The 27934-nt window shown below is 34.8% G+C and overlaps 1 protein-coding gene across 2 annotated transcripts; it reads left to right on the top strand.

Moving 5' to 3' along the window:
• Positions 1-666: 666 nt before the first annotated feature.
• LOC110925390 (AP-1 complex subunit gamma-2) lies at positions 667-25193 on the top strand. 2 transcript variants are annotated; one of them, XM_022169347.2, is made up of 18 exons: positions 667-896; positions 4809-5111; positions 6583-6724; positions 7043-7216; positions 9040-9219; positions 11067-11221; positions 12353-12443; positions 12569-12732; positions 12925-12979; positions 14033-14155; positions 16048-16143; positions 17821-17948; positions 18648-18752; positions 20036-20295; positions 21305-21550; positions 23061-23233; positions 23914-24018; positions 24791-25193. In XM_022169347.2, the coding sequence occupies exons 1-18, from the start codon at positions 865-867 to the stop codon at positions 24884-24886; spliced, it is 2628 nt and encodes an 875-aa protein (XP_022025039.1). In that variant the 5' UTR covers positions 667-864; the 3' UTR covers positions 24887-25193. The 2 variants fall into 2 exon arrangements, with proteins under 2 accessions (XP_022025039.1, XP_022025038.1); XM_022169346.2 differs by having other exon boundaries at positions 668-896; positions 23058-23233.
• Positions 25194-27934: the final 2741 nt, after the last annotated feature.

The following is a 27934-nucleotide window of genomic DNA, read 5'->3' as shown; positions in this document are numbered from 1 at the left end:
CAAATTGATACCGTCCCAACAACATCGACACAACACCTATTCCAACGAACAACATTTGTATCTGTATCGGTACTACGACTACTATCGGAATCGTTACTAATATTCGTTTGCACGTGTCATCGGTGTTGAAATCTTTTTTGGCAAATCACGACTTTAGTTTTTCAGTATTCTATTCGATTGCTACACCGAGTGCCGGTACCACACCGATACCGTGATAAGCCGAACCGATATAATCGAATTCACGCCGGAACATGCTAAAGAATTAAACTAGTACGTTAAAGAATTCCAACTAAACGAAGAATTACTATATATAACAATTTGGGTATGTTGTTATGATATGAACAATGTTTTGTTATCTTTTAGGCGGTTATGTTTGTAGTCCCTCAAGTTTGTATGATTTACTTTTAGCTCTTGTTGTTTTGCGTTTTTTAATCTTTAAGTTAAAACTTTCTCAGTATAGATTCGAATTTGTCTACTTTTTACGCTACTTCACAATATAAGTTCATGTTTGTCTTTGTCTGCATTTTACGTCATGTGACGGTATAAATTCACGCTTTAATTTTACGATATTTTTCGGTTTTGATTGTCGTTTACCGTTTACTTACTACTTAGCACGGTTTTACGAACGCCTTCAACGTGGGGCTTAAACACTAGTTTGATGCATCCAAATTAAGTAATTAACCATCATCATCATACTCACATCAGCACAAAGAGATCATTCAGTTATCAGATCTTAAACAGCTACACACCCATTGTTGCAGTTGATCTATCTCAGATCTCAACCGGATTCAACTTTATTCACCTTCGTGCTGCCCTAATCTGGATCTGATCGAGTTCTCTCGTGGTTCCCAAACGGTCCTGATCATGAATCCTTTTTCGTCTGGAACTCGGCTAAGGTCAGTTGCTTTTTCTTATGTAATTTCATTGATCGATCGATCGATTTTGACCTAATTTCGATAACTGTGAGCTCTAGATCGTTCTCAATTGAATGTTATTGTGCGATTGTTCACTTGTTGAGTATCTGAAATTGTTCATGTTAGTATCGTAATTGAACTGTGTGTTCGTACACTGTAATGACCGATACTTGTAGAACATGTTACTTTTGTTTTGTTTGATCGATTTTGACCTAATTCGGATACTTGTGATCTCGAGTTCGTTCTCAATTGAATGTTATTGTGCGATTGTTCACTTGTTGAGTATCTGAAATTGTTTTAGTATCGTAATTGAACTGTGTGTTCGTACACTGTAATGAGCGATACCTGTAGAACATGTTGCTTTTGTTTTGGTTGATCGATTTTGACCTAATTCCGATAACTGTGATCTTGAGTGTGTTCTCAATTGAATGTTATTGTGCGATTGTGTACTTGTTGAGTATCTGAAATTGTTCATGTTAGTATCGTAATTGAAGTGTGTGTTCGTACACTATAATGACCTATACTTGTAGAACATGTTGCTTTTTTAATGTAACTAGGAATAACACCTGCGCGCGTTGCGGCGTGGGTACATTGCAAACATCGAATGGATTAGTCTGAACGTTATGTGATGCGTTAACCATATGAAAACGTGCATTTCGGCATATCTGATCGAACTCAATGTAACCTATATAAGCATTCCGATTAGATCAAAGCATAAAGTAAATCAAATTTGTACCGTACAATCATAACGTATTATATAGGATCCGACTCATACATAGAAAATGTAATGGGTATAACGGAAAAGCTGACACGTATAATCAAAAGAGATTAATTAGAACTTTTGAAAAAAAGAAACCACAATTTGACTCCACTCGGTTCGAAACAAAATTAATGAAACATTCATAAAATAAGCACGGAAACAAATTATATTTGACATCACTCATTTCCCAAAAAAGTTTACGTTGAAACATACGCCAACTCGAATTTATACCAAAACGTACATAAAATATGCACATAAAAGATGTTTTTTTAAACAAAAAGTATTATATTTGATTTGACTCGTTTCCAGAAAAAAGTTTACGTCAAAACGTAGATCAAATCGAATTCATACCGACACATCATAAAAATATGCACGTAAAAATACGTTTTTTAAGTAAAGGAGATATAGGGGTGAACTCGAAACAAATTATTTTTAGTAAAAAATTAATAGGTTATATACGTTTGTAAAATCGGGCCAAGTATCCCCAATGCCACACAACCAACAACAGAAGAGCTCGTAAAAAAAAATAACACTGAACGAAAAACATACGTAAAATCGTTGAATCACGCACACCCGTTGCGGTGTGTTAATGCGAATAAATTAGACCGAAACGTAAAACGTAGAAAGAAAAAACTAAGTTGACTTAGGGCCCCGCGCATTGGAATGAACTTGTCAAACGTAGAATAATAGACATGTTGCGACGGGCCTGTCAAACGGGAAAAACAGAGAAAAAACGTTAAACCACAGAGACACACAGTTGCGGCGTGTTGACTCGCGAAATTTTAAACGAAACGTAAAACGAAAAACTTGCAAAAGATGAAAAGTATAGGGGATCAAAGTTGAAAATAAAAAAGTGTTGGGATTAAATTGCAAATAATGAAAACTTTGAGTTAAAAGTTAAAAACTTAAAGGGATTAAAATAAAAAGATAAAAACCTTATGATTGAAAATGAAAAATCAATTTTTTTTTGAAACACTCCCTATCCATATAGTACAGCAACAAAAGCAACAAAATGTTGCTTATTCATATGTGGTAATTTGATCGATCGATTTTGACCTAATTCGGATAACCGTGATTTTGAGTTCGTTCTCAATTGAATGTTAGCGTGCGGTGTGTGCGATTGTTAACAGAGTATCTGAAATTGTTTATTTTAGTGTCGTAATTGAACTGTGTTTGTACACTGTAATGATCTGTTAGAATGTTTAGGATTCAAAATTATGATTGATGATGATACTAATACTTGAAGAACATGCTGCTTTTGTTTTGTTTTGTTTTGTTTTGTTTTCATCAGTTTTGCCCTAATTAGGATAACTCTGATTTTGAGTTCGTTCTCGATTGAATGTTATTGTGCGATTGTTTACTGGTTGAGTATCTGAAATTGTTCATTTTACTGTCGTAATTGAACTGTGTGTTCGACACTGTAATGATCTGTTAGAATGCTTAGGTTTTTGAATTAGGATTGATGACGATATCCATACTTGTAGAACATGTTGCTTTTATTTTGTTTAATCGATTTTGACCTAATTTGGATAACTGTGATATCGAGTTCGTTCGCAGTTGAATGTTAGCGACAGCGTTCGATTGTTTACTGGTTATCTGTAATTGTTCATTTTACTATCGTAATGGAACTGTGTATTCACACACTGTGATGATCTGTTAGAATGTTTAGGATTTTTAGATTATGATTGATGACGATACTAATACTTGTTGAACATGTTGCTTTTGTTTTGTTTTATCGATTTTAACCTAATTCGGATAACTGTGATTTTGAGTTTGTTCTCGATTGAATGCTAGCGTGCGATTATTTACTGGTTGAGTATATGAAATTGTTTATTTTAGTGTTGTAATTGAATTGTAGAGGCATGAACTGTGTGTTTGACATTGTGATGATCTATTAGAATGTTTAGGATTAGGATTCTAAAATATGATCGATGATGATACCAATACTTGTAGAACATGTTGAGTGTAAGGTGTATTAATGAACTAAAATCATAGACCTAGAATCATCTCATTACTGCAACTCATTGGTTAAACAAAAGTGCAATTTACAGAATCAAACTAAGTGTGGTACAGTTTATAACCCTCAAGCCTGTAGAATCACTTAATAAACTATAATAGAAGATATTGGATGATTGGTAACGGATTACTAAGGATCATTATCAGTCTCACAGTTTTTATCAGGTTCTTTTGTGATGGAATGTAATGAATGCCTATAGAATACAACCATTATGCAGTCATTTGTAATTGACTAATCTCTATATATTGTAACCTAATCATTCAATAATGATCATTCAGTATTTCACCATTTAACAGCAAAAGTTATCATAGTAGGACTGCAATCGTAGGTAAAGGTTCCTAGGGGTCATGATTGTCTTTTTTTTGTTAAGTTATTTATTATTAGTTGGATTGATGGTGTATCTTGAAGTATGGTTGATAAGAACGTATTGGAAATAATTGAATGCTAAAGAGCGTGTCTTGTCATTTGCATAACAGGCGTTGTGTTACAGCTACTTTTAGGTCATTAGGTGTAACGAATCTAACGATACTGAAAAGGGTTGGGGTGTTACATTAGGTATGTCAGAAGTGGAACTGATGGAATTCGTATGTCATCGTTCATGGTTCTATTCTAGTTATGTGCTTGGTAATGCGCCCATAATGCGGGATGCGCATGATGCAAAGCTGAAAACGCATCAAGTGTGCTGCAGTAGTATTACCATGCAACAGTGAAAACATTACATTTTTCTGATTTGGTTGTTTTTTCCTCATCTCATGCTTGTACTTATTTATACTTCCATTTTTTCCCTTGTATGTTATCGAGCTTAATTGGTTACACATTATGTTTGTTTGGTATGATTTTATGTTCAAGTATATTTTTTGAATTATAAATGCATCACATACGTGATGCGCATGCATCACTCATCGGATTTTGGGACCAAAATGCATCGGAGCGCATCATGCATTTTAAAACCAAGGTCATGAGTGAAATCTTGCTTACAGATTTTTTCTGTGGAGCTCCTAACTTTTCTTAACATACTTGATTCATTGTTGATTTGTTGTAAATTTTCTTTACATGCTTTTGTCATACAATGATGCTACCATGGGGACATAATTTTTTGACTACTTGTTTGTTGCAGGGACATGATTCGGGCTATACGTGCCTGTAAAACAGCAGCAGAGGAACGTGCAGTTGTTAGAAAAGAGTGTGCTTCTATTCGCGCAGCAGTTAGTGATAATGAAAATGATTATAGACACCGTAATTTGGCAAAGCTTATGTTTATTCACATGTTAGGATATCCCACACATTTTGGTCAAATGGAATGCCTCAAGTTAATTGCAGCTCCTGGATTTCCAGAGAAGAGAATAGGATATCTTGGACTTATGTTGCTTCTTGATGAAAGACAAGAAGTTTTAATGCTAGTCACCAATTCTTTAAAGCAGTATGCACCTACTTACCCTAATTCTTATATATCACTGTGGTGGTCGGTATGAAGGACTATGCAGTTAATATCGGTGAGATATCGGTGATATATCGGTTATATCGATCCCTTAGTAAAATATCGGTGTCAAATATCGGTCAAAATATCGGTACCGATATTATCGGCGATATTGACCGATATTTGACCGATATAACCGATATATCACTGATATTTGACCGATATAACCGATATATCACCGATATTTGACCGATATAACCGATATATCACTGATATATCACTGAATTATTGGTGTTAAATTGCTATATATATAAATTCTGCATTATATTAAAATTACCGATATCCCACCGAAATCTCACCGAGATAACCTATATTTCAAATATCGGTCACCGATATCCGATATTTTACCGCATTAACTGCATAGATGAAGGAATTAAAGAAGGAATGAAATGGTTCATTCTTTTAGAATGGAAAAAAGCTGTTTGTTTTGTCTAATGGAATGGAAAAACTCTATTCCTTTCATTTTGCTATGTTTTTTTTCCAGTTCCATGATGGAATATTGGAATGGAATGAAAACACATTACTACGTTTCTTATGTAATTATCAGTAACTACAAAATCTTTTTGTACTTTTAGTACTTTAATTAAAGGGATAATATATAGTATACACAGGCCATATTAGACAATTGTAATAGCGTGTTAGTATAGTGTTAGGAGTGTAACATTGTGGTCTACAAATACCACCTCATTATGTAACCCTAATCACACAATCAATGTGTTCTATAAAATCTGATTGGCCACCCAAGTCTAAATTCTTTTCATTAAGGCCGCTTAACTATTAAAACGGTCTTAGAGGCCACCCAAGTATCAGTTTGGTTTTGTTTAGGCTGATTTCGGCAAATACTTGCCAAAAAGTTATAAAAGTGACGTGGGAGCCCTAATAACGTTATTACTTGTTATTGTGAAAATTAGTTATAAGTTGATCTTTTATTGTTATCTTATCTGATAGTTTTTTTTTTCATCGTTTTGCTTGTTCAATTCCTTATTTTTGTGAACTAAAATTTTGATATATTTGATCAAGTTATACACTAACAAGAACTAAAGTCATACACGTATTTACATATACTATGATAAATCAATATATAAAACTATTATTTAATAGCATCATGCAAATTTTACTAAAAACATTAGAGAACATTTTGCACTTCGGTTGCCAATTTAAAACTCATACCTTTCTTAATTCATTTCAAACAATACCTTGAATGACAATTCCACTGCTGTCGGTCCATCAAACATGATGATTCTATGCAATCACTCATTCGATCCCAATGCTCATTTCATTCCCTTCATTTGTCATTACATCCAACCAAACAGACCCCATGTTCTGGGCCTTCTGGCAACTAAATGCTCATCTATAGGTGTGAAATTGTGTTTTTCTAAAAGGATATCCAGTGATTTTTTTTGTCATTTTGCAGAGATCTTAACCATACCAACCAGTATATTGTGGGACTTGCTCTCTGTGCTTTGGGCAACATATCTTCTGCTGAAATGGCCCGTGATCTTGCACCTGAAGTCGAAAGACTGCTGCAATTTCGAGATCCAAATGTCCGGAAAAAAGTAAGTTAATGAAAATGGGTTTATAGTGATTCCATACTTAAAAAGGTTGTCCAGAAATATCTTGTTGAATAACACTGCTATATTGCTATTCATTTTATACCCATTTTCTTGGCCTTTATATAATAAACCAAAATATTCGTGACATCATAATTTTTTAAAATTTAAACTCAACTATGTTTGAGTCAATTTTGATGGATGATGACTTATTCTATTAATTTCAATTACATTGTTCAGTTTGTCCCTTTGTAACTTTATTTGATTTCTGTTTTGACTCCGTTAAGAGTCTTTCTTTCTTACCTAAGTTTTCATCATGTACAGGCAGCATTATGCTCTATAAGGATAATAAAAAAGGTCCCTGATCTTGCAGAGAATTTCGTAAACCCTGTTGCTTCCTTGCTCAAAGAAAAGCATCATGGAGTTCTTTTAACTGCAATCCAGCTTTGTGCAGATTTGTGCATGATCAGTGAGGAGGCCCTTGAATATTTTAGGAAGGTATGTTGACCTTCTTTGTTTGATATCTTTTACCCGAGTATATACCAGACAGCCTACAATCATTATACATTTATGATTTATACTTATCTGGCTATCTGAACACATCAAGTGGTAGTACATAGTATTAACTATTAAGAGGGTGTTTGGATGTGTGCCTTAAGGGTTAACTATATGATATTTAAGTACATAGTATTAACTATTAAGAGGTTGTTTGGATGTGTGCCTTGAGGGTTAACTATATGATATTTAATAATCATAATTAGGTAACCGGATTTAATACAAAAGGCTGTAGGAGATAGTCATTAGATATGTTTTGCCACTTGATGTTGTAATGATTAGATAATCAGATGTTAAAGAGTGTTTGGAAAGTCTATTAGTTACGGAATTAATAGATAAAATGACCAAAAAGACATCATTGTGAAATAAGGGGTAGTAAAAGTCTCTCAAAATTAGGTTAAAAATGGGTGAATAGTTGATTTTAATTTTGGTTGGATAATTACAAATTAATTTTGTTGCAGATGATATGAAACACATTATCCAAAACTATTTGACTCCTAAGTAATCAGATATTCAAAAGCAGGATCCAAACGTCCCTGTCTTCTTAAGCATGCAACATTGTTAATTAGGAGAAACTAAAATTTTGACCGGGGTCACGTGTTGCGGCGGCAGAGTCGCGTTAGTGACTTCGTTACACGTGTAATGATGATGACATTAACGTGTGGTGCGCGCACGTGATGTTACGTATTTTTTACTTTATTACACACGTTACGTTCGTTACATTAGCATTCATTAGACAGAGATAAAAAAGAGTATGTCTCGGACGTTGCGGTGTAAAGTCGTAAAAGTAATTTAGACACTAACGTGGTTAGGCATAGATAAAAAAAGTATAATCATGTGTCGTTGCGGTGTAATTTAAACAAAAGGAGGTGTCAAGTTATTAAGTAGAAAAGGTTGGAAAGTTGTCAATTACCAAAAGTTAGAAGTGAACTTGGTTTAAAAAAGCGTGAAGTGCACAAAAGCGACAAGGTCTAAAATCAAAGCGCGAAGCGCAAATCGCAAAAGCGGTGGGCTTTTCGTACGTGAGGCGCAAGGTGCTTATATATATTTTTTATATATATATATATCCTATAGGCTTTAGCATCCCTTACCCAAAATATAGTGATAAATAAGGTTTATATATGATTTAATGTATAACTCATATAATGTACAACCATTTTAGCTGCATGTATAACACTTCAAAGCACAAAAACACCTTTTGGACAAAAAGCGCGCGCCTCAGTGGGATTTTTTCCAAAAAAGCTCGCTTTTTGTGCGCTTTTTGTACAGAGCTCGCTTCATATCTCACAAGGCGCAACTCTTTGTGCCTAGGGTCGCTTTGCGCTTAAGCGCGCTTAAGGCGCGCTTTTTTAAACCAAGGAAGTGAATATGTAACTTAAAGATGGGGGTTAATAGTGTTTCATGTCAAAAGTTTGAGGGTTAATAGTGAATGTTGTCAAAGTTGACGGTTAATAGTGAATGTGCCTCATGTCAAAAGACTTGAGAATCAGCAACAACATGACTAACACGTTTATCAATAGTAAGTTTGTTTACAACCAGAAGTAATGTAATTCTAAACATCCAATTTATTCTAGAGATTGAGGAAGACCAAAACTAGATTTGCGCGCCACATCGAAGATAAAACATCAATATAGCCAACCTCATAAAAACTTAGTTTTCTTCCTTTCTTTTGTATCTTTCCTTGATTTTTAATGCATATCTGTCTAGCTATACAAATGCAAATATGCAATGTGATTTAAAGTGCCCTAAATCCTCCTTTGATGTAGAAATGCACAGAGGGACTGGTAAAAGTTCTGAAGGATGCAGTGAACAGTCCATATGCTCCTGAATATGACATTTCTGGAATTTCAGATCCTTTTCTGCAAATAAGATTGTTGCGTATTTTACGCATCTTAGGCCATGGAGATGCCGATGCTAGCGATTTGATGAATGATATCCTTGCTCAGGTCAGCTTTCGTCTTTTATGTCAAATTATGATAAGTCATGATGTCTAATATAGAGTAGAGGTGGCACATTTGACCCATTTGTCTTAAATGGACTGATTTGGGTAGTAGTTTATTTAATATTCTAATATCTACACTTTGTTAAGTGTGTAAACACATACATGTGATATTTATCAAAATTAACTTGAACAGATTTGGGTCGAATGGGCCCAACGGTACGATTGTACGAAAGTCACCCAAAATGTTTTTGTTAAGAGTAATGTATACGGATGGTCCCTGTGATTTACCAAAATTTTGGATTTGGTCCCTAGTTTTCCAAAAGTACATAGATGATCCCTGTGGTTTGCATTTTGTAACACATTTAGTCCCTGACTTTTTTCAAAAGTACATGAATGGTCCCTGTGGTTTGCACTTTGTAACACATTTAGTCCCCAACTTGGACATGCTAAAACCTTTATATAATTTTTCCGGGGACTAAATGTATTACAAAGTGCAAATCACAGGGACCATCCGTGTACTTTTGGAATTTGTTAAACCACAAGGACCATCCATGTACTTTACTCTTTTGTTAAATATCTACCAAATCACTTTCACCTCCTCCTCCTTCTCCTCCTCCTCTTACTATTACTATTACTATTACTATTACTATTTTAACAATGTAGTTTCTTTAATAGATCAATTTATTGCTGAAGTTAAATAGATAATGTATTATTATGATCCTGTTTTCATGAATGATGCCTTGCTCAAGCTAGCTTCCGTTTTTTGTGATATCTTGAAAACTTCTGAGTTCTCATGATAACTTAATGGTGGCAATTTTAACCTGTATGCCTAAAAATTTGTTAGTTTGGGTTGTTTTGAATCTACAGTGGGTTAGACGGGTAATTTGTTTTTGTAAAACTTTGCTAAATAAAAATGGAAATTGGTCGATTGTGTCAAATAGTTCAAAACTCACTTAAAGTGTTTCTAAGTGTTCAAACCCCCTAAATTAAAAAAAAAAAACTAATAATAATAATTTATTGTTGAGTAAATTACTTTTTGAGTCACTGTGTTTTAGTGGTTTTAACCACTTGAATCAAAAATAAAAAAAGTTTAACGTCCTGAGTCCCTAACAGGTCATTTTATAAAGTTTTGAGTCCAATTTTTAACACTTGTACTTTTGATATTGGACTCAAGTGGTTAAAACCACTAAAACACAGGGACTCAAAACGTTTTAAATTGAGCGGTTAGGGACTCAGAGCGTTAAACTTTTTGATTTTGGACTCAAGTGGTTAAAACCACTAAAACACATGGACTCAGAAAGTAATTTACTCTTTATTGTTTTTAAGGGATGATAAAATTTTTTCTATTAAGGAACTCAATTATTGAAGCTACAATATGTATGTAGCTTCTTTTTTACAAATTTTGGCCAAAAACTTCCTTCAAATTTTGGTTAAGACAAGAATACCTTTGGTGACGTGTCTACATGTTATTAAGTTAACGGTTGTCCTTTCACTACATGTTAGAGTAAAAAATTGTTGTCTTTTAATTTACATCATTCAACATGTTTTTAGCCGAAGTTTGTATTGATGAAACCAAATAAATACTTAAGTGTCCTATAAAGTAGTTTTTAACTTTAAATATGAGTGGTCTTGATGGAATAAAGTGAATACTTGAGTGACATCCACATACATTATCCCTTATTTTAACAATATAGTTTTTATTATCTTACCTAACATATTTTTTATTTGTTAAATTTTAAACATGGGTGATGAATTTTCAACAGTTATAAAATATAAGTACTAATTCGTAGAAGGGTATATATGGTTTGCTTAGTCTTTACTATGCTTCTGTTACTTGAATTCACTGTCTAGGTGGCAACAAAAACCGAATCCAATAAGAACGCAGGAAATGCCATCCTTTATGAATGCGTCGAAACTATTATGAGTATTGAAGATAGTGGTGGCTTGCGTGTTCTTGCAATCAATATATTGGGGCGGTTCTTGTCAAACCGTGACAACAATATCAGGTGGAGTGTCTTTATCTCCATATTATTAAATATTATATCTATATGAAGTCGGAACAAGGGCCATTATTTATTTTTGTTTAGTCTTTATATGGAGGCACACTTTTTTGGTCGAGTCACATGAAGATTTAAATATTTTCAAATCTGAAATATCAAAAACTGAAAATTTGTTATAGTAAATGATTTACATGAGTGATTACTTAGAGTAAATGATGCAAGTATTCACGTTTACATGGAGATAAATAAAATATGAAATACTAAGGGTCTGTTTGGTATGGGGTAATGGAATGGACGAGGGAATGGAATGGACGAGGGAATGCAATGGATCATTACCATTCCATGTCTTGTTTGGTTACCATGCGTGAATGGAATGAATTATTATTGTGTATTGTTCGGTAGGGAAGAAAAACCGAGTAATAAAATAAGTGGTGAGTGGCGGTGGTGGTCGGTGGTAGTAATTGTGGGTGGTTATAGGTGGCGGTGGTGGGTGTCGGCGGCGGTGATGGGTGGTGGTGGTGGCGGCGAGTGGCGGTGCGGCGGTGACGAGTGGTGGTGGCGGCAAGGTGGCTGTTGGTGGTGGGCGGCTGCAGAGGTGGCGGTGGGTGGCGGCGGCGACGGCGGTTGGTGGTGGTGGCGTCGACGATGGTGGTGGGCGGTGGCGGCAAGTGGCGTTGGCGGTTGGTCACGATTGTGGGTGATAACGGTGGCGAGTGGGTGGCGGCGGCGACGGTGGCTGTCGGGGTGAGGTGGTGGCAAGTGGCGGCGATGGCCTCAGGGGTGGGTGGTGGTGGGTTTTGGCGAAGGTGGTGGGTTGTGGTTTTGTTGATGAATGGTGCAAGAGGGGATGGAATGGAAAAAAAACATGGGTGGTGGAAGGAATGATTTTGAGGGAATGGAATGTCTTTTGGAATGGGTGATTCCATTCCATTGACCAACCAAACACCCTTTTCTTCATTCCCTCGTAATCATCCATTCCATTACACCTCCCATTCTTGCATACCAAACACTACCTAATTATATGAATGCCTAACTTCTACATATCCCTTTGTGCTACCATAATGAAAAGGCCCAAAGTCAACTTTGTCTGTTGACTTTTAGTTCAGTACTGTAAACTTTTTCAGTCTTACATGGCAGATATGTTGCGTTGAACATGCTGATGAAAGCAATATCAATAGATGGTCAAGCCGTGCAGAGACATCGTGCAACAATCTTAGAATGCGTTAAGGTAATCTTATAATCTATAAATAAAAAGTATATTTATAACAGTACTGATAGTTTTCTGCACAATAAAAGCTATTTATATTCGAGCTAAATCTGTATCTCAGAATTTGCCTTTTCAAATAAATCCAGGATTCAGATGCTTCAATTCGTAAAAGAGCCCTTGAACTTGTGTCTCTTCTGGTCAATGAGAGCAATGTAAAGCCTTTGACCAAGGAGTTAATTGACTATCTAGAAGTAAGTGATAATGACTTCAAGGGAGATCTTACTGTCAAAATTTGCTCCATTGTGGAAAAGTAAGTTTTAAATTCAATTTTTTTAAGGTTTATCGTCTTTTATCTAATTATTATTATTATTATAATAATAATTAATAATAATAATTAGATCCATGGTTTGTTGTAAGAACTTAAAATCACTACATACTTGATAAGTTATTTTAATATTTAAAAGTTATCTTATGCGTGCTAAATGATAATCTGTTCTTCTAGGCTTTCCCCAGAGAAAATTTGGTACATTGATCAGATGCTCAAGGTTCTTTGTGAGGTATGCACTTTTGTAGTAGGTTTCCCAACTGATAATAATTTTTCTCCTTATTTCATTCTGAAATTTTGATTTGTCAAATGCTCACAAATAAGTTAAACAAAGGCAACTATGTGTATATATATAGGGGAGGGGTTATCTTGAGAACACTAAATAGTGCGAGAACCGTGAGAACGAATGAAAAAACCAATCAGAATCATTTTTTTTTTTAATTTAAACCTCATTATAATTAAAATACAACATTTAAAAAAGAATTTACTCTTTAAATAATTCATCTCGTCTCTCAAAATCACTCTTAATACTTTTTTACACGTGTAAATACAACAAATTTACACGTGTAAATGGCTGTAAATTTTCTTTATATACGAATACATGTAAAATTAAACGTGTAAATATAATTTCTAATATTGCATTTAAATAATAATGATAAGTGTAAATTTTTTTTTTGAAGTTAAATTGTTTTTTACCAAGTTGTTGTGGTTTTTTCATTCGTTCTCACGGTTCTCGCTATATTTAGCGTTCTCAAAATAACCCTACCCTATATATATGTACACACACATATATATTTTTGACTTTCTGTTTGTTACTGTGGTATCTCTCATGTATAATCCATGATATACTCGGTTTCAACTTTTTTAGGACTTCATTCTTTATTTTAGGTAAATATTAGACTGGAAAATGGGTACCCATAGTCTTTTTAATGGATACACCCTCCTAAATCATTTCATTTGAACTTCTAAAATTATTATAAATCATAAATTTTTACCTTGACTATTTAAATTTATATAAAGGACAAAAGCGTGTTTGTGGGTCAAACCAAACCAGCCCAGTTCAATACGTACTGAAAGTCTAAAACTAACCTACTTCCACACTAACCTGTTTTTATCCATTACGCAATCCACCCATCTTGCCACCTCTAGTACTTTCCGCGAATCATGGTCAAATATTGGATTGCACCAACTTTGACTTTTATATAATCTTTGATGTATGTTTGGATTAGAACTATTTTTTCATTTGTTTAATGAAATACTCAAGTTGTGTACTGATTTATAACAGGCTGGAAACTATGTAAAAGATGAAGTTTGGCATGCTCTAATTGTTGTAATAACCAATGCATCTAACCTCCATGGATATACAGTTAGGGCACTCTACAGAGCAATCCAAACATCAGGTGATCAGGTACCATGAATTCCCTGTTAATGTGTTTGTTTATAATAAGGAAAACAAATGAATCTAAGCAAATGATTTTATATTAATTTAAAGTAAATATAGTAATATTTATAATATGTTGTAGTTTATTTTACTTTTACTTTTACTTTTTGGCTTATAAGAGTAAAGTACACGAATGGTTCTTATGATTAACCAAAATTTTGGATTTGGTCCCTAGCTTTTCGAAAGTACACGGATGGTCCCTGTGGTTTGCATTTTTTAACACATTTAGTCCCCAGCTAACAAATCTAAGGTGGTGTTTGTTTTTTGGCCAAAAGCTCTTCTGAGCACTTATGTCTGCGTCGTGCAGACGCGCGCAGAAATAAGGGTCCTGCCGCTTGTTTGTTTTCTTGAAGATCTGCAGAGCCTTTACCTCTGCCTCACCTCTTCCCCAAGCAGATCCTTCCCCATGTCTTCAAACCTCTGCCAACCTCTTCTCCCTCTCTCCCTCTTCAAAACATCCAAAACCCTAGCTCCACCTCCACCTTCGCCATCACCTCCACCTCCGCCACCACCTCCACCTCCACCACCACCTCCACCTCCACCTCTGACACCACCTCCACCTCCGACACCACCTCCACCTACCGATTAACACAGAAAACAAGCTGACTAACGCCAAAATTCAGGGCTAATTTGGTAATAACATGAGATCCACTGGCGAAAAGTTGCACCATTGTCATCGCTGCGTGTGCCCGCCGTGTTTCTCCACCGATCGCCATCACCATTGCTACCACAAGCACACAAATTACAAAACTTTGTATCTATTTATCTATCTATATGTATCTGTATATGTTATGTGTGTTGTGTGTATTATATACACAAATGAATCTGTATGTCTAGATTTGATTCCGATCGATCGGAATACTTGATTTCTCCTCAATTTTTGTCAATTTGAGGAAAAAAAATTGGTAACTTTTGAAGAAAAAAAACCAACTTGAAATGGTAATGACGTGGTTTGAAAAATTGGGGATCTTTTTTTTTTTTTAAAAAGAAAAATATCATTCCACACGAAAAAGGGCAATTACAAAGCAATGGCAGGTAGTCGGGCAACAAGTTGCGCCACCACCCCCTTTTGAATAGAAAAACCAATTCTACTAAATACAAAGTTTGAAGTTTTTGAAGACCTGTTGTGTGTGTGTTGTGTGAAGTGGTTTTTGTAGAAAAAAAACAAACCCTCTTCTCCTTGCAGACTGCAGACATTTGGTCTACCTGTTCTCCTGTAGATGCCTGCAGATGTGGTCTGCAGACTGCAGACCTTTTACCTCTGAAAAAACAAACAGCACCTAAAGGTTTTAACATGTCAAGTTAGGGGCTAAATGCGTTAGAAAGTGCAAACCACAGGGACCATCCATGTACTTTTGACAAAAGTTGGGGACTAAATGTGTTACAAAGTGCAAACAACAGAGACCCATCCGTGTACTTTTGGAAAGCTAGGGACCAAATCCAAAATTTTGGTCAACCACAGGGACCATCTGTGTACTATACTCATAAATATAAAAAGTTTAAATACCATATCCATCATTGAATCATGTTGATAATGCTTTTTTTTTAAATACCATATTCATCATTGAATCATGTTGATAATACATTTTTTTAAATAGTTATACTTTTTATAATCAAAATGGTTAAACGGAAAATATAGATATTTGGTTTGGCGAATAGTGTTACACTAAAATTGGTGTAACATGGCGGGCTGAATAGTGTAGCACAAATAATTTACACCGTTTAGGTGTTTTGATGCATACATTGGAGATGTTCTTAATAAGCTTGTCTGTTTGGTCTAGTCTCAGCTTTTAGTTTACTTTTGTTTCCCATATTCACATGGTATTAATGTACATATTATTTGCCTGCTCTTAAAACAGGAAGCAGTTGTTAGGGTTGCAATATGGTGCATAGGAGAATACGGTGACTTGTTGGTAAACAATATAGGAATGCTTGATCTTGAGGAACCTATGACTGTGAGTTTGCTTCTTCGTAATTGAATTAATCTACATTACTATTCTTGATTTGCTTCATTTAGCTCCAAATCACCCAAAAGGGTACATGGACGGTTAATCATGCATCATGTGGTGGCGTTGATAGCTGAAAGACAAAAGGGTACATGCACTAATCGGTCTTTGTCCCGATTGCTGAGTGTTATGTGCCTTATGTCCAAGGCTTGATGCAAAACTACTATCGAGTCGGGGGTCTCACTGGAAGCAGCCTCTCTATTCCTACGGGGTAGAGGTAAGGCCGTCTACATCTTACCCTCCTCAGACCCTACCTTTGCTTTGCTATTGGTGGGATTTACTGAGTATGATGATGATGATGATGATGAGCTCCAAATCACCCAAAATGCCCCAAACAGTGTATGCGTGACACATGGTCCAGTTCTGACTTTTGATTTTTCTGCATATGTTCAATAAGTGGTGGCAAAGCAGGTGGGTGGGTCCGATGGGTTAAATAGTGAATTAAAATGGAGTCTAGTCAAAACAGGAAGTTTTATAATATGGGTCAAATGGTCATGCCAACTCACAAACACCTTTTTTTTTTATTTTAATTAGGATTTAATGATTTATAAACAATTATCAGTTAATGTGTGAAACATGATTATGAAACTATATTATTATAGTAACAAGTTAAACTTTCTTTAATAAAAAGTGATTTTGAAGGTTCCATGCATCTGAATACATCTGGAATGATCATTACCCCATTTAATTCATCTGCTTTTTAGTTAAATCTTTTAGCTTAACCTAGCTGGCTCGTTAGAGATGAGACCTAACCGAATTCAGCCCATTTGTCTATAAATGGGCCAAAATTGCTACTTCTAAATCATCATTGTCCATTAAATCATATCATATATTTTTAGGCAAAAGATCAAATACAAATAATCTTAACATACTAAACATACAAATTGAAGGAAAACCCAAAAAGACAAGGTGGCATTTTTGTAATTACCACCAACTATCAAAGTTACAACCAAAAATACCTAAAAAAACACAAACTTTTTTTTTTAACATTTTTTATTAAAAAATCGCTACATTTCGTTAGCAAAAATTTTTTTTTTTTTTTTTGGCTGCTACTAAAAGTAGCGATTTTTAATAAAAAATGTTAAAAAAATAAAATAAAATAACTTGTGTGTTTTTTTTTTATTTTTTTAGATTTTTTTAGGTTTTTTGGGGGGTTTAGTTTTTAGCATTTTAGCTTTGGGGGGGGGGGGGGGGGTTAGGTTTTTTTTAGGTTTTTGGGGGTGGGGGGGGGTGGTTAGGTTTTTTTTTGGGGGGGGGGTTAGGTTAGGTTTTTTTTTAGGTTTTTTTTGGGGGGGGGGTAGGTTTTTTTTTAGGTTTTTTTTTGGGGGGGGGGGGGGGTAGGTTTTTTTTAGGTTTTTGGGTGGTTGGGGGGGGGGGGTGGGGGGTTTAGGTTTTTTTTGAGGGTGGGGGGAGTGGTTAGGTTTTTTTAGGTATATTTGTAGAGTAACTTTGATAGTTATTGATAATTACAAAAATGCCACCTTGTCTTTTTGAGTTTTCCTTCAATTTGTATGTTTAGTATGTTAAGATTATTTGTACAAGAACTTTACCCTATATTTTTATATGAGTAAGTTTCAGTATCTCACTCTGTCTAAATCCATGTTTAATTTGAGTTTTTCGGCCCAGGTAACTGAGAACGATGTAGTGGATGCTATAGAGGTTGCTAGTAAACGCCATGCATCTGATCTTACCACTAGGTCAATGTGTTTGGTTGCTTTGTTGAAGCTGTCTTCACGTTTCCCTTCTTGTTCACAGTAAGACATTATTATTATTATTATTATTTTTTGAAAACAATAGGTTTTGGTAGAGGAGTCAACTTTTAGCATTTACTTTAATATGTGCTGAGTTAGGCTGTACTTTATCATGAACGGGTCAAATTTAAAAAAAAAAACTTAGCGAAATAGCAATTGGGAAAATCGGTCAAAACTCAAAAAGTCGATCGAATTGTTTTAAAATGCTTGATACCTTCTAAATCATTTTATTCAAGGAAGTTGGATTATTATTCGAACAATATAGTTTTTTAAATCTTTTTCAACACATTAGTTATTTACAAGATATAAGAAAAGAGACAACAAATACTGTTGATGGGTCACCCTACCCAACTTGACGTGTTTGTAGCAATATGAAAAGAAACTATTTTTAGCCCAAACTTGTTGACCAATTAGGCAAGCCACTCGACCCGTTCATTATTTAACCTTCAGGTTTCGGTTAACTAGCTTTACTCAAGCTTCAATACGAACTGACATACGGGTCCGGGCTGGAAATTGAATGTTCATTAAAACCCATATATACTATGTTAAAAAGCCACTTGCCCCTTTAAGTGTGTTGGTCTGATCTTCTATGGGCAAATGTTGTTACTTATTAATGTGTCATAGTCTTGGAATATTTATTATTTGTTAATATAACATTTTAGGGCAGTTATAATATACTGATATCATAATTGTTCATTTTAGGAGAATAAAAGACATTGTCACTCAATTTAAAGGAAGTCATCTGCTTGAACTGCAGCAGAGATCACTTGAGTTTGATTCCATAATTGAAAAGCACCAAAATTTAAGGTATGAAATCACCTTCTGTTAATTGCTTTGGCATCTGCTTGATAGTTGATACACAAATGTATTTTAGAATAGTTAATCACTTAAAAGGTAACCGGCTTCTTTTCCAAGAAAAAACCATAAACTTCCATTCTTGATAAATACCAATGTTTTGAAAACCGGACTGGCCGGTCGGGCTGGGAATCAGGGGTCTGACCTGTCCGGTTCGCCCTATTAGACCTGTTTTGAGTCGAGCGACAGGGAACCGGTGATTGAACCAGATTTTTTAGTGGTGGAACCGGATTTATATTAAAGTATTTGAATTTTACCCTATATATTTTTATAATATTTAAAGCATCACCCGTTTTTTACATCCAGTCCGACCGGCCCGACCAGTGGTAGGAGACCGGTTCGACGTCCGGTCCGGTTCTCAAAATATTGATAAAAACCCTCCAAACTTTTAAAAAAGTTGATTTCATGTATTAGTACAATAATAATGACCAAGTTTGACTTTTTTGACATGGTGTTGTCATGTTTGTAACTTTGACCAAGGTGACCTTTTTTCTTCTTCTGACTTATCACCTGGAATTTTGGCTAATATCTAGGAGGCTGTATTGGATCAAGTTTTTTGATGGTTATGTTGCCCTAAAAACTACCTTTACATGCAATTTTCTCTTTTAAATATCCTTATCAGAATCTTTATGTGATTCGCAGCTAATATTTATCTTATTTATTTATTTATTTATGGAACATTGGCCTGTAATAATCCCACCTAGACCTTATTGGCCATTAATAATCCCATCTCAGAATATTCCCCCACCAGTCCCACCTTTCACCTATTTTTCCTACAATGGTCCCCCGTTATAAAAAACTTAACGGAGTTAAGCTTTTTTCCAAATTACAAACAGATTTTTTAGGGCTTTTGATTAGAACGATGATACGAGTCCATTGATTTAAAACTTGCCTCGGTGCTCCAAACGATGAAAACGACGCTTCAATTCGGGTGTTTAAATTTCCAATTAACCAAAATCAAGTCACTTGGGGCACCATTTCGAAGTAAATTTTACATCAAAGGACTCGTATCATCGTTCTGATCAAAAGCCCTAAAAAATCTGTTTGTAATTTGGAAAAAAAGCTTAACTCCGTTAAGTTTTTTTAACGGGGGACCATTGTAGAAAAATAGGTGAAAGGTGGGACTGGTGGGGGGAATATTCTGAGGTGGGATTATTAATGACAAATAAGGTCTAGGTGAGATTATTACAGGCCAATTCCCCTTTATTTATTTATTTATTTTAATCAATTTGAAGGTCTGCACTGGTTGAAAGGATGCCTGTTCTTGATGAAGCCACCTACAGTGGAAGGAGGGCTGGTTCTCTGCCAGCTGTCGCTTCCACCTCACAAGGCAATCCACTTCAGCTTCCAAACGGTGTTCCCAAAACCGTTGATGCCCCTTTATTAGACTTGCTTGATTTAAGTGCGGATGAACCTGCGCCACCCACCTCTTCAAGTGCAAATTTCCTTCAGGACCTCCTTGGTGATGATATATTGTCATCTTCATCACAATCAGGTTAAATTCAATACTCGTGAAACTACTTTTCGGTTGATGCAATGGTTATCTGCTAAAAGGTGCCAAATGGGCCGGTTAGGTAACTGGACAAGACGTGTAATTCTGGTGTGGGGCGGGTCAACCTGAAACACTTTTTGTCCAGGAGATTTGTTTTTTTTACATATAACTAGAATTAACTCATTAAGCACCCCCGCGTTGCGGCGGGGGCTTAAAACCATGCCAAATAGCACCAATGCCACCGTCAAGTGCCAATGACCACCAACACTGAAGTTGAAGTTGCGGCGTGTTAATGCGAATAAATTAGACCGAAACGTAAAACATATAAAAAACAACTAAGTTGATCTAGGATCCGCGCGTTGCGACGAACCTGTCAAATGGGGAAAAAATAGACGCAACAACGTTGAACCACACGCACGTTGCGCCGTTTAACTCGCAAAATTTAGTACGGACTACGGAACATAAAACGAAAATTTGCGAAAGATGAAAAGTATAGAGGACCAAAGTTGAAAGTAAAAAAGTTGTGAGGTTAAATTGTAAAAGATGAAAAGTTTTGGGTTAAAAGTAAAAAAAAAACAATTTTGTGAGGTTAAAATTGCAAGAAATAGAAAGCTTTGGGTTAAAGTAAAAATTCAAAATTTCTTTTTAAACCATCCATAGCATGTGGAACAACACCTTCATGCATACAAAAGTTACTAATTAAGAGTATGCAAATTAGTCTATTAAATTATATAAATAATCAGTGTTAACTATACTTTTTTTAATAAATTGATTTGGGAAGTTTTATCCATTAAAAATACACCATCTTAACCGATTTAATATGTAATCGAACCCTTACTAATAGTAATTGCTGACTCAAACCAAAACGCCACCTTAATGGCTCTGTTGTGTGAACCGGGCCAGTCTTATAGCGACTTGGTGACCTGGTCCAAGTTTTAGAACACTTATCTACGCATGAAAATATCATTAACTTGTTACTTTTTTTTTACAATTTTACTTTTTATCATTTCAGGTAGAATACAGACACAAAAAAGTGGGACCGATGTTCTGCTGGATCTTTTGTCAACTGGGTCACCCCCTGCTCAAAACGGGTCATTTACAGCTGATATATTATCCATAAGTGAAGATAATAATAATAAAACCACAGTCAATGCTTTAAATGGGCTTTCATCACCTGTGGTAACATCGGCACAAAGATCACATACATCACCTGTTATGGATCTGTTAGATGGATTCGGTCCTAACCCTACATTGCCTAGTAAGTATTATCTTGTATATGTTTTGCATTGATAACTAGGGGTGTAAACAAGCCCAGAGGCTCGAGAGCTACTCGTGATCGGCTCGGTTAAAAGCTCGAACGAGCCGAGCCTTAACGAGCCCGAGCTCGAGCCGGAAATAGAGCCCGTTTTGTTATCGAGCCCGAGCTCGAGCCTGAAATACAAAGATTGTTTAGGCTCGCGAGCCTAAACGAGCCCATACAAAATTTTAGTTTTTTTTATATATAATATAGTAATAATGATGATAACATTGATGAGCCGAGCTCGATCCGAGCTTTGGCTCATTTAAGCGATGTTGAAGTGAGCTCGAGCCGAGCTTTTAGCTCGTTTAAGGTTGTTCTCAAGATAGTTGGAGCCGAGCTCGAGCCGAGCTCGAGCTTTGGGTTTTACTCGCAAGCCGAGCTCAAGCTTAAAGAAGTAGGCTCGAACCGAACCGAGCTCGAGCTTTATAAAAACTTAACGAGCCGAGCTCAAGCATGGTCGAGCTTGGGCCCGGCCCGGCTCGTTTACACCCCTATCATGATAACGTTTATTTTTTTTATTCATTTATTCAGTGAAACAGAATGTTGTAAACAATTGATCTTTTTTACTTGCTATGGAAGGGATAAATATGCTAATTCTAGTTTTTATAATCGTAAATATGATATTATTGAATTTGGACGTGTAATTGCGAAACTTAAAACTTTCAAAAGAGCCTGCATGAAATTAATCCAAAGTTTATAAACTTAAATTAACATTCTTTATTTTCCAAAGATAACTAAATAAAAGCGATCTTTTTATCACAGTCCTAATTTGTGTATTGGCACTTAAACTAATCCTAAACTTTTTTTATTAACTAATTTGTACCTTGGCACTTAAATTAATCCTAAACTTTTTTTATTAACTTGAAATGAAATTACGCATATTTACGTTTAGTATGAAAAGCAAATAAAACACAATTATTAATAAGAGTGAATTTCAAGGATTGTCCTTTATCTTTATACCCATTTTCAGGCGCTGTCCTTTATGTTTAAAATTGACGAGTTTTGTCCTTTATGTTTTCATATCATACACGTTTTGTCCTTTAGGCCTAACCCAGTTAGTTTTTTCAGTTAATTTGGTCATGTGCTTTGCACATGAGGGCATTTTTGTCAATTCAAAGGTTGCAGAAGCTTTGAGATGTAAATCTGCCGTTGAACTTACCTTTGAATTGACAAAAATGCCCTCATGTGCAAAGCATATGACCAAATTTAACTGAAAGAACTAACTGGGTTAGGCCTAAAGGGCAAAACGTGTATGATATGAAAACATAAAGGACAAAACTCGTCAATTTTGAACATAAAGGACAGCGCCTGAAAATTGGTATAAAGATAAAGGACAATCCTTGAAATTCACTCTATTAATAAAGTATAACTACTTGTTCCATTCGATTTCATCCAACCAAATGCTTGATGTTTAAGTTCTCTTCAAATCATTGGGATATTTTTAACCATTAATCTATGTGAACAGAAGACAACGGTCCTACTTTTCCGCCATTAGTTGCATTTGAGAACAGTTCATTAAGCCTAATTTTCAAATTCTCTAAGCAACCCGGAAGCCCGCAAATAACCCAAATCGAGGCCAGTTTTACAAATAAGTCCTCCGAGGTGTATACAGATTTCATCTTCCAGGCAGCAGTACCAAAGGTAACAAGTATTTACGTGAAATCTACATATTAGTTTTAAATTTTCTATAAATTTATAGTCGGGCTTTCTTAATGTTTTCAACTTTTTATGCTTAAAATGTCACCATGCTTTTTCATTTGTCCTGTTTTAGTGATTTTACTTTTTTTGTACCGACTCGTTAAAGATGGTTTGTGTACCAGATAGAGGATCCTGTACATTAATCTAGAAGTGTGAGAAGTGTATTATAACACTATATAAAACTATATAACACCATATAAACACTGTATAACACTATGTAACACCATATAACACCATATAACACTATATAACACTATATAACAAATATAACACTATATTTTATCTGATAGCATGTCTATGATAGATGTATAGTGTTATATTTGTTATATAGTGTTAGATGGTGTTATATGGTGTTACATAGTGTTATACGGTGTTTATATGGTGTTGTATAGTGTTATATATAGTGTTATAATACACTTCTCACACTTCTGGATTAATGTACAGGATCCCTACGGGGTCATTTTGCAATCCGTAAGCTTAACCTTTCTATTTACATATATCTAACGCTTCTCCATGAGCTTAACATTTTAATTTAAAAACGATCATTTCTGACATGCTGTATTTGGGAATTTATTTGCATCTTGATTTGTATTTACTGATATGCTGTATTTTTCATTCCGCAGTTTCTTCAGTTACATTTAGAGCCTGCTAGCAGTAATACGCTTCCTGGAAATGGCAACGGGTCAATAACACAGAAATTACGGGTTACCAACAATCAACATGGCAAGGTATTCACTTACACTTATTTTTATTCAGTATATAAAAGTACAATATTCTTGTTCTATTTTCTACATATTCAGCAATTTCGCATTTTGAACGTCCTAGGTTTTATGCTTTAGTGGGTCCCAATTTCATTTTCAAATTACATACTCATCTTTCTCCGTATTTACGGGGCCCACAAAATTCACAAAATCCTTTGAGCGTTTGAATAACCTTCAGCTGACTTTCAACTTGTCCCTGTTTTATTAACGTTTTTTTTTTTTAATTCTAACCCGTTGGATATAAAAATATAAAAAAAAAATGATGTCCTTTTTAGGTAAATTTGTCGAATTGAACATATGTCATGTTGCCATCATTGTATTTCTTTTTTAAAGAGTAAAATGGCATTTTAGTCCCCCTGAGGTTTGGCCAGTTTTGCGACTTTCGTTCAAAGGTTTGTTTTTCCGCATCTGAATCCAAAAGGTTTGAAATCTTGCCATTTTTATCTGGCTTGTTAACTCCATCCATTTTTCTCCGTTAAGTCAGGGGTACTTTTGTCTTTTTTATCCGTTAAGGGTTACTTGTACATTATGTTAAATTGTTGTACATGAAGTGGAAAAAAACCGAATTGCCCTTTAAGTTAACAAAAAAGACGGAATTACCCGAATTGCCAATTAATTTTTTTTTTTTTATAATATCACTGTATGTGTATAATTCTATGCTTCCATTTATTGTCATTTCACATGATTTTCTTTAAAAATATGTAAAGTGATATAAACGATATATTCCCATTTTCACCAGAAATCGCTTGTCATGCGCATTCGCATAAGCTACAAGTTGAATAACAAAGATATGTTGGAGGAAGGGCAAATAAGTAATTTTCCGCGCGATTTGTGAAGACTGTGCATCAGCTGGTAGCATTTAGTGCAATTTTTGGTTCAGTACTATTATTGTTGTTTTCCCTTTTTCATATATTTGGAGTTCTAGGCTATAGCGGGTTTGGAGTATCGAGTTGAGAACATGAGCTTTGATCGCGCTGTTCACTTTCGAAAAGGGATTTTGTATATTATTGACAAATATGTTCTTGTATGCAGTTTGTGAGAATCAAATTTTGCCATCATAGGCATTGATTGTTCATTGAATACTACACTTGTGTAGTGATTTGTATTGCATCAAAATGCAATTGAATTTAATGTTGTCATTATATAAATGAACCATATATAATATTTTTTGAGTTAACTGCCATTTTCGTCCCTGAGGTTTATTCAATTATGTCCGTTCAAGCCAGATTTCAAATTTGTATCATTTCCGTCCCTAACATTCTTGAAACATGTCAGTTTCATCCAAACTGTTAAAATTTGCCATTTAATGATGGGTAAAAGCGTCATTTTCCTTTTTTTTTGTTTCCTTTCATACACCATTTTACTTTTTTTTAATTTTATTTTCCATTTAATAGGGTTTAATAAAGGGAAAATAAAAAAAGGAAAATGACGGTTTTACCCTCATTAAACTCCAGGTTTTTAACAAACGTTAAGTTTTTGGACGTAACTGACATGTTTCAAGAATGTCGGGACGAAAATGATACAAATTTAAAATTTGGCCTGGACTAGCATAATCAGACAAACTACAGGGGCGAAAATAGCAGTTAACTCATATTTTTTTTATTTCATTTGATGTAACAAACTCTCATTTGTGATGCCCTTTGATGCAATTGATGAGTTACTATTAGGAACAAGGTGACTTGACTAGGCTGGCATATCGTGTCAATCCGACCTGTTAAGACCCAAACACGAATCTGAAACATGTAAACACGAACACGACCCGAAATTTTATGGTGTCAGATTTTCAATCATGAACATGAACATGATAATAAACAGGTTACACGAAACAACCTGTTAAGACCTGAAAAATTTACCAACGTATAATACAACCTGTTAAGACACAAACACGACATGTTAAGACATGAACATGGCCCGTTACTACATGTTTGATATTTAGCAATTAACAGTTCTTAACAGGTATTGTATAATGGTATTAAGTCTTAACAGGTCATATTGTGTCTGACAGGACCCGTTAAGACATGAACACGGCATGTTAAGACGCGGACACGAAATAGGTAAACACGAACACGACACGAAATTAAACAGGCCTTATCGTGTCGACCTGTTATAGACACGAAACCTGTTAAGATTAAACATGTAGGTCCGTGTCGTGTTATCATGTTCGTGTCAGAATTGCCAGCCCTAGACTTGACAACGGCTTTTTCGTGAATTTAGCACGTTAGTTTGTTCCATATTAAATATAAAACAAATAGTTTATTACATAAATAAATAAGCAAAAGAAGAAATATATGCATGTGACTTTAAAAAGTTAGCGTAGAAACTAACAAGTGCTTAAGATATGATACTGGAATATGTCGATTCATACAAATTAAGTAGATGCATCATGCATGAAAATTCATTTAAGTATTCAATAGTCATATACGTAAAAAAATGTACATGTATATTTGTGATTTTCTTGTTCAATCCCAATTGCTATATGTATATTTTCAAAGATACAAATTAGTCCATAACACTCCTAACTTTTGATTGTATCATATCACTCCTAACTTTCAACTTATTCCCAGATAACATTCTCAAACTAACTCAACACTAACTCAGTTTGCTGACATTAGCTGCCACGTCACCAAACCATTGCCACGTCATAAAAAACCAAGGCAGATGGCACGTCAGTTGCCACATCATCAAAAAACCAAGTCAGATGCCACGTCATCAAAAATCCCACGTCACCACACAAGTGTCACATCAGCAAAAAACTAACTGGGTTAGGGTTCAATTAGTTTGATGATGCCATCGGCCAGCAAGTTGAAAGTTGATAGTGTGTAGTACAAATAAAATATTAGGATTGCTATCGACCAATTGATGAAAGTTGAGGTTATTTAAATCTAACTAGTATTAAGCACCCCGGCGTTGCGGCGGGGGCGAGCACTAATGCCACACTACTGCTAGCGACCACCGACACTGAAGTTAGGGCGTGTTACTGCAATGAAATTAAACCGAAACGTAAAACATAGAATAAAATAACTAAGTTGATCTAGGACTCGCGCGTTAACCCGCGTCTATTTTTCCGATTTGACAGGTTCATCGTAATCTATATATATTATATATCATTACCACTATACAAACCATAATACATATATTACAACAATCATTGCATCAATATGTTGCAAATTATATTTATATAAGATTTTGGCTAAATTAATCAGATTATTATAAATAATAATAATAATTTACAAATAAAACAACACAAATTTGAATGGATCAAACGGATTAAATATGGTAAGATAATGAAACCATTATTAGGGCACAACTACTTAAGCACAATTTACAACCATACATGCATACAAAATTGAATGAATTTGGTAAGGTAATGAAACCATTATTTGATTAAGGTACACCCACTTAAGCACAATTTACAACCTAATATGCATACAAATTTATATGATTAAGGTATAAACATTTAAGCATAATTTACAATCAAAGATGCATACTATTTGATTAAAGGTACACACATTTAAACATAATTTACAACCAAAGATGCACATGTTACAAATTAATAGTATATGAATATAAATATCCATATTTTGATTTTCTTTTTCAAATCTCAAGTGCTATAAATACAGAAAATCATCAAAGTATATTTTTTTTTGGGTGTGATGAAAAATACAGAAAAATCACAACACATATATCTTTACAATCAATAAAAAATACAAGAATCCACCGTCACGTATACACTTTATATCCTGTAACATACTTTAAATGCATTAAAAATTAGTTTATTGTAGTTTTTTTGAATGTGACTATGCGAGAGTGAGACATTTTGGTCTTTCGTTAATACAAAAAGGGCTGCTTTCTATTTGTCTTTATATGTCTACCAGTTACGAAA

Source organism: Helianthus annuus, chromosome 17, assembly GCF_002127325.2.
Source record: "Helianthus annuus cultivar XRQ/B chromosome 17, HanXRQr2.0-SUNRISE, whole genome shotgun sequence".
Taxonomy (NCBI): Eukaryota; Viridiplantae; Streptophyta; class Magnoliopsida; order Asterales; family Asteraceae; genus Helianthus; species Helianthus annuus.
The sequence above is the reverse complement of the archived record's forward strand: the minus strand, read 5'-3'. Positions and strand labels throughout refer to the sequence as shown.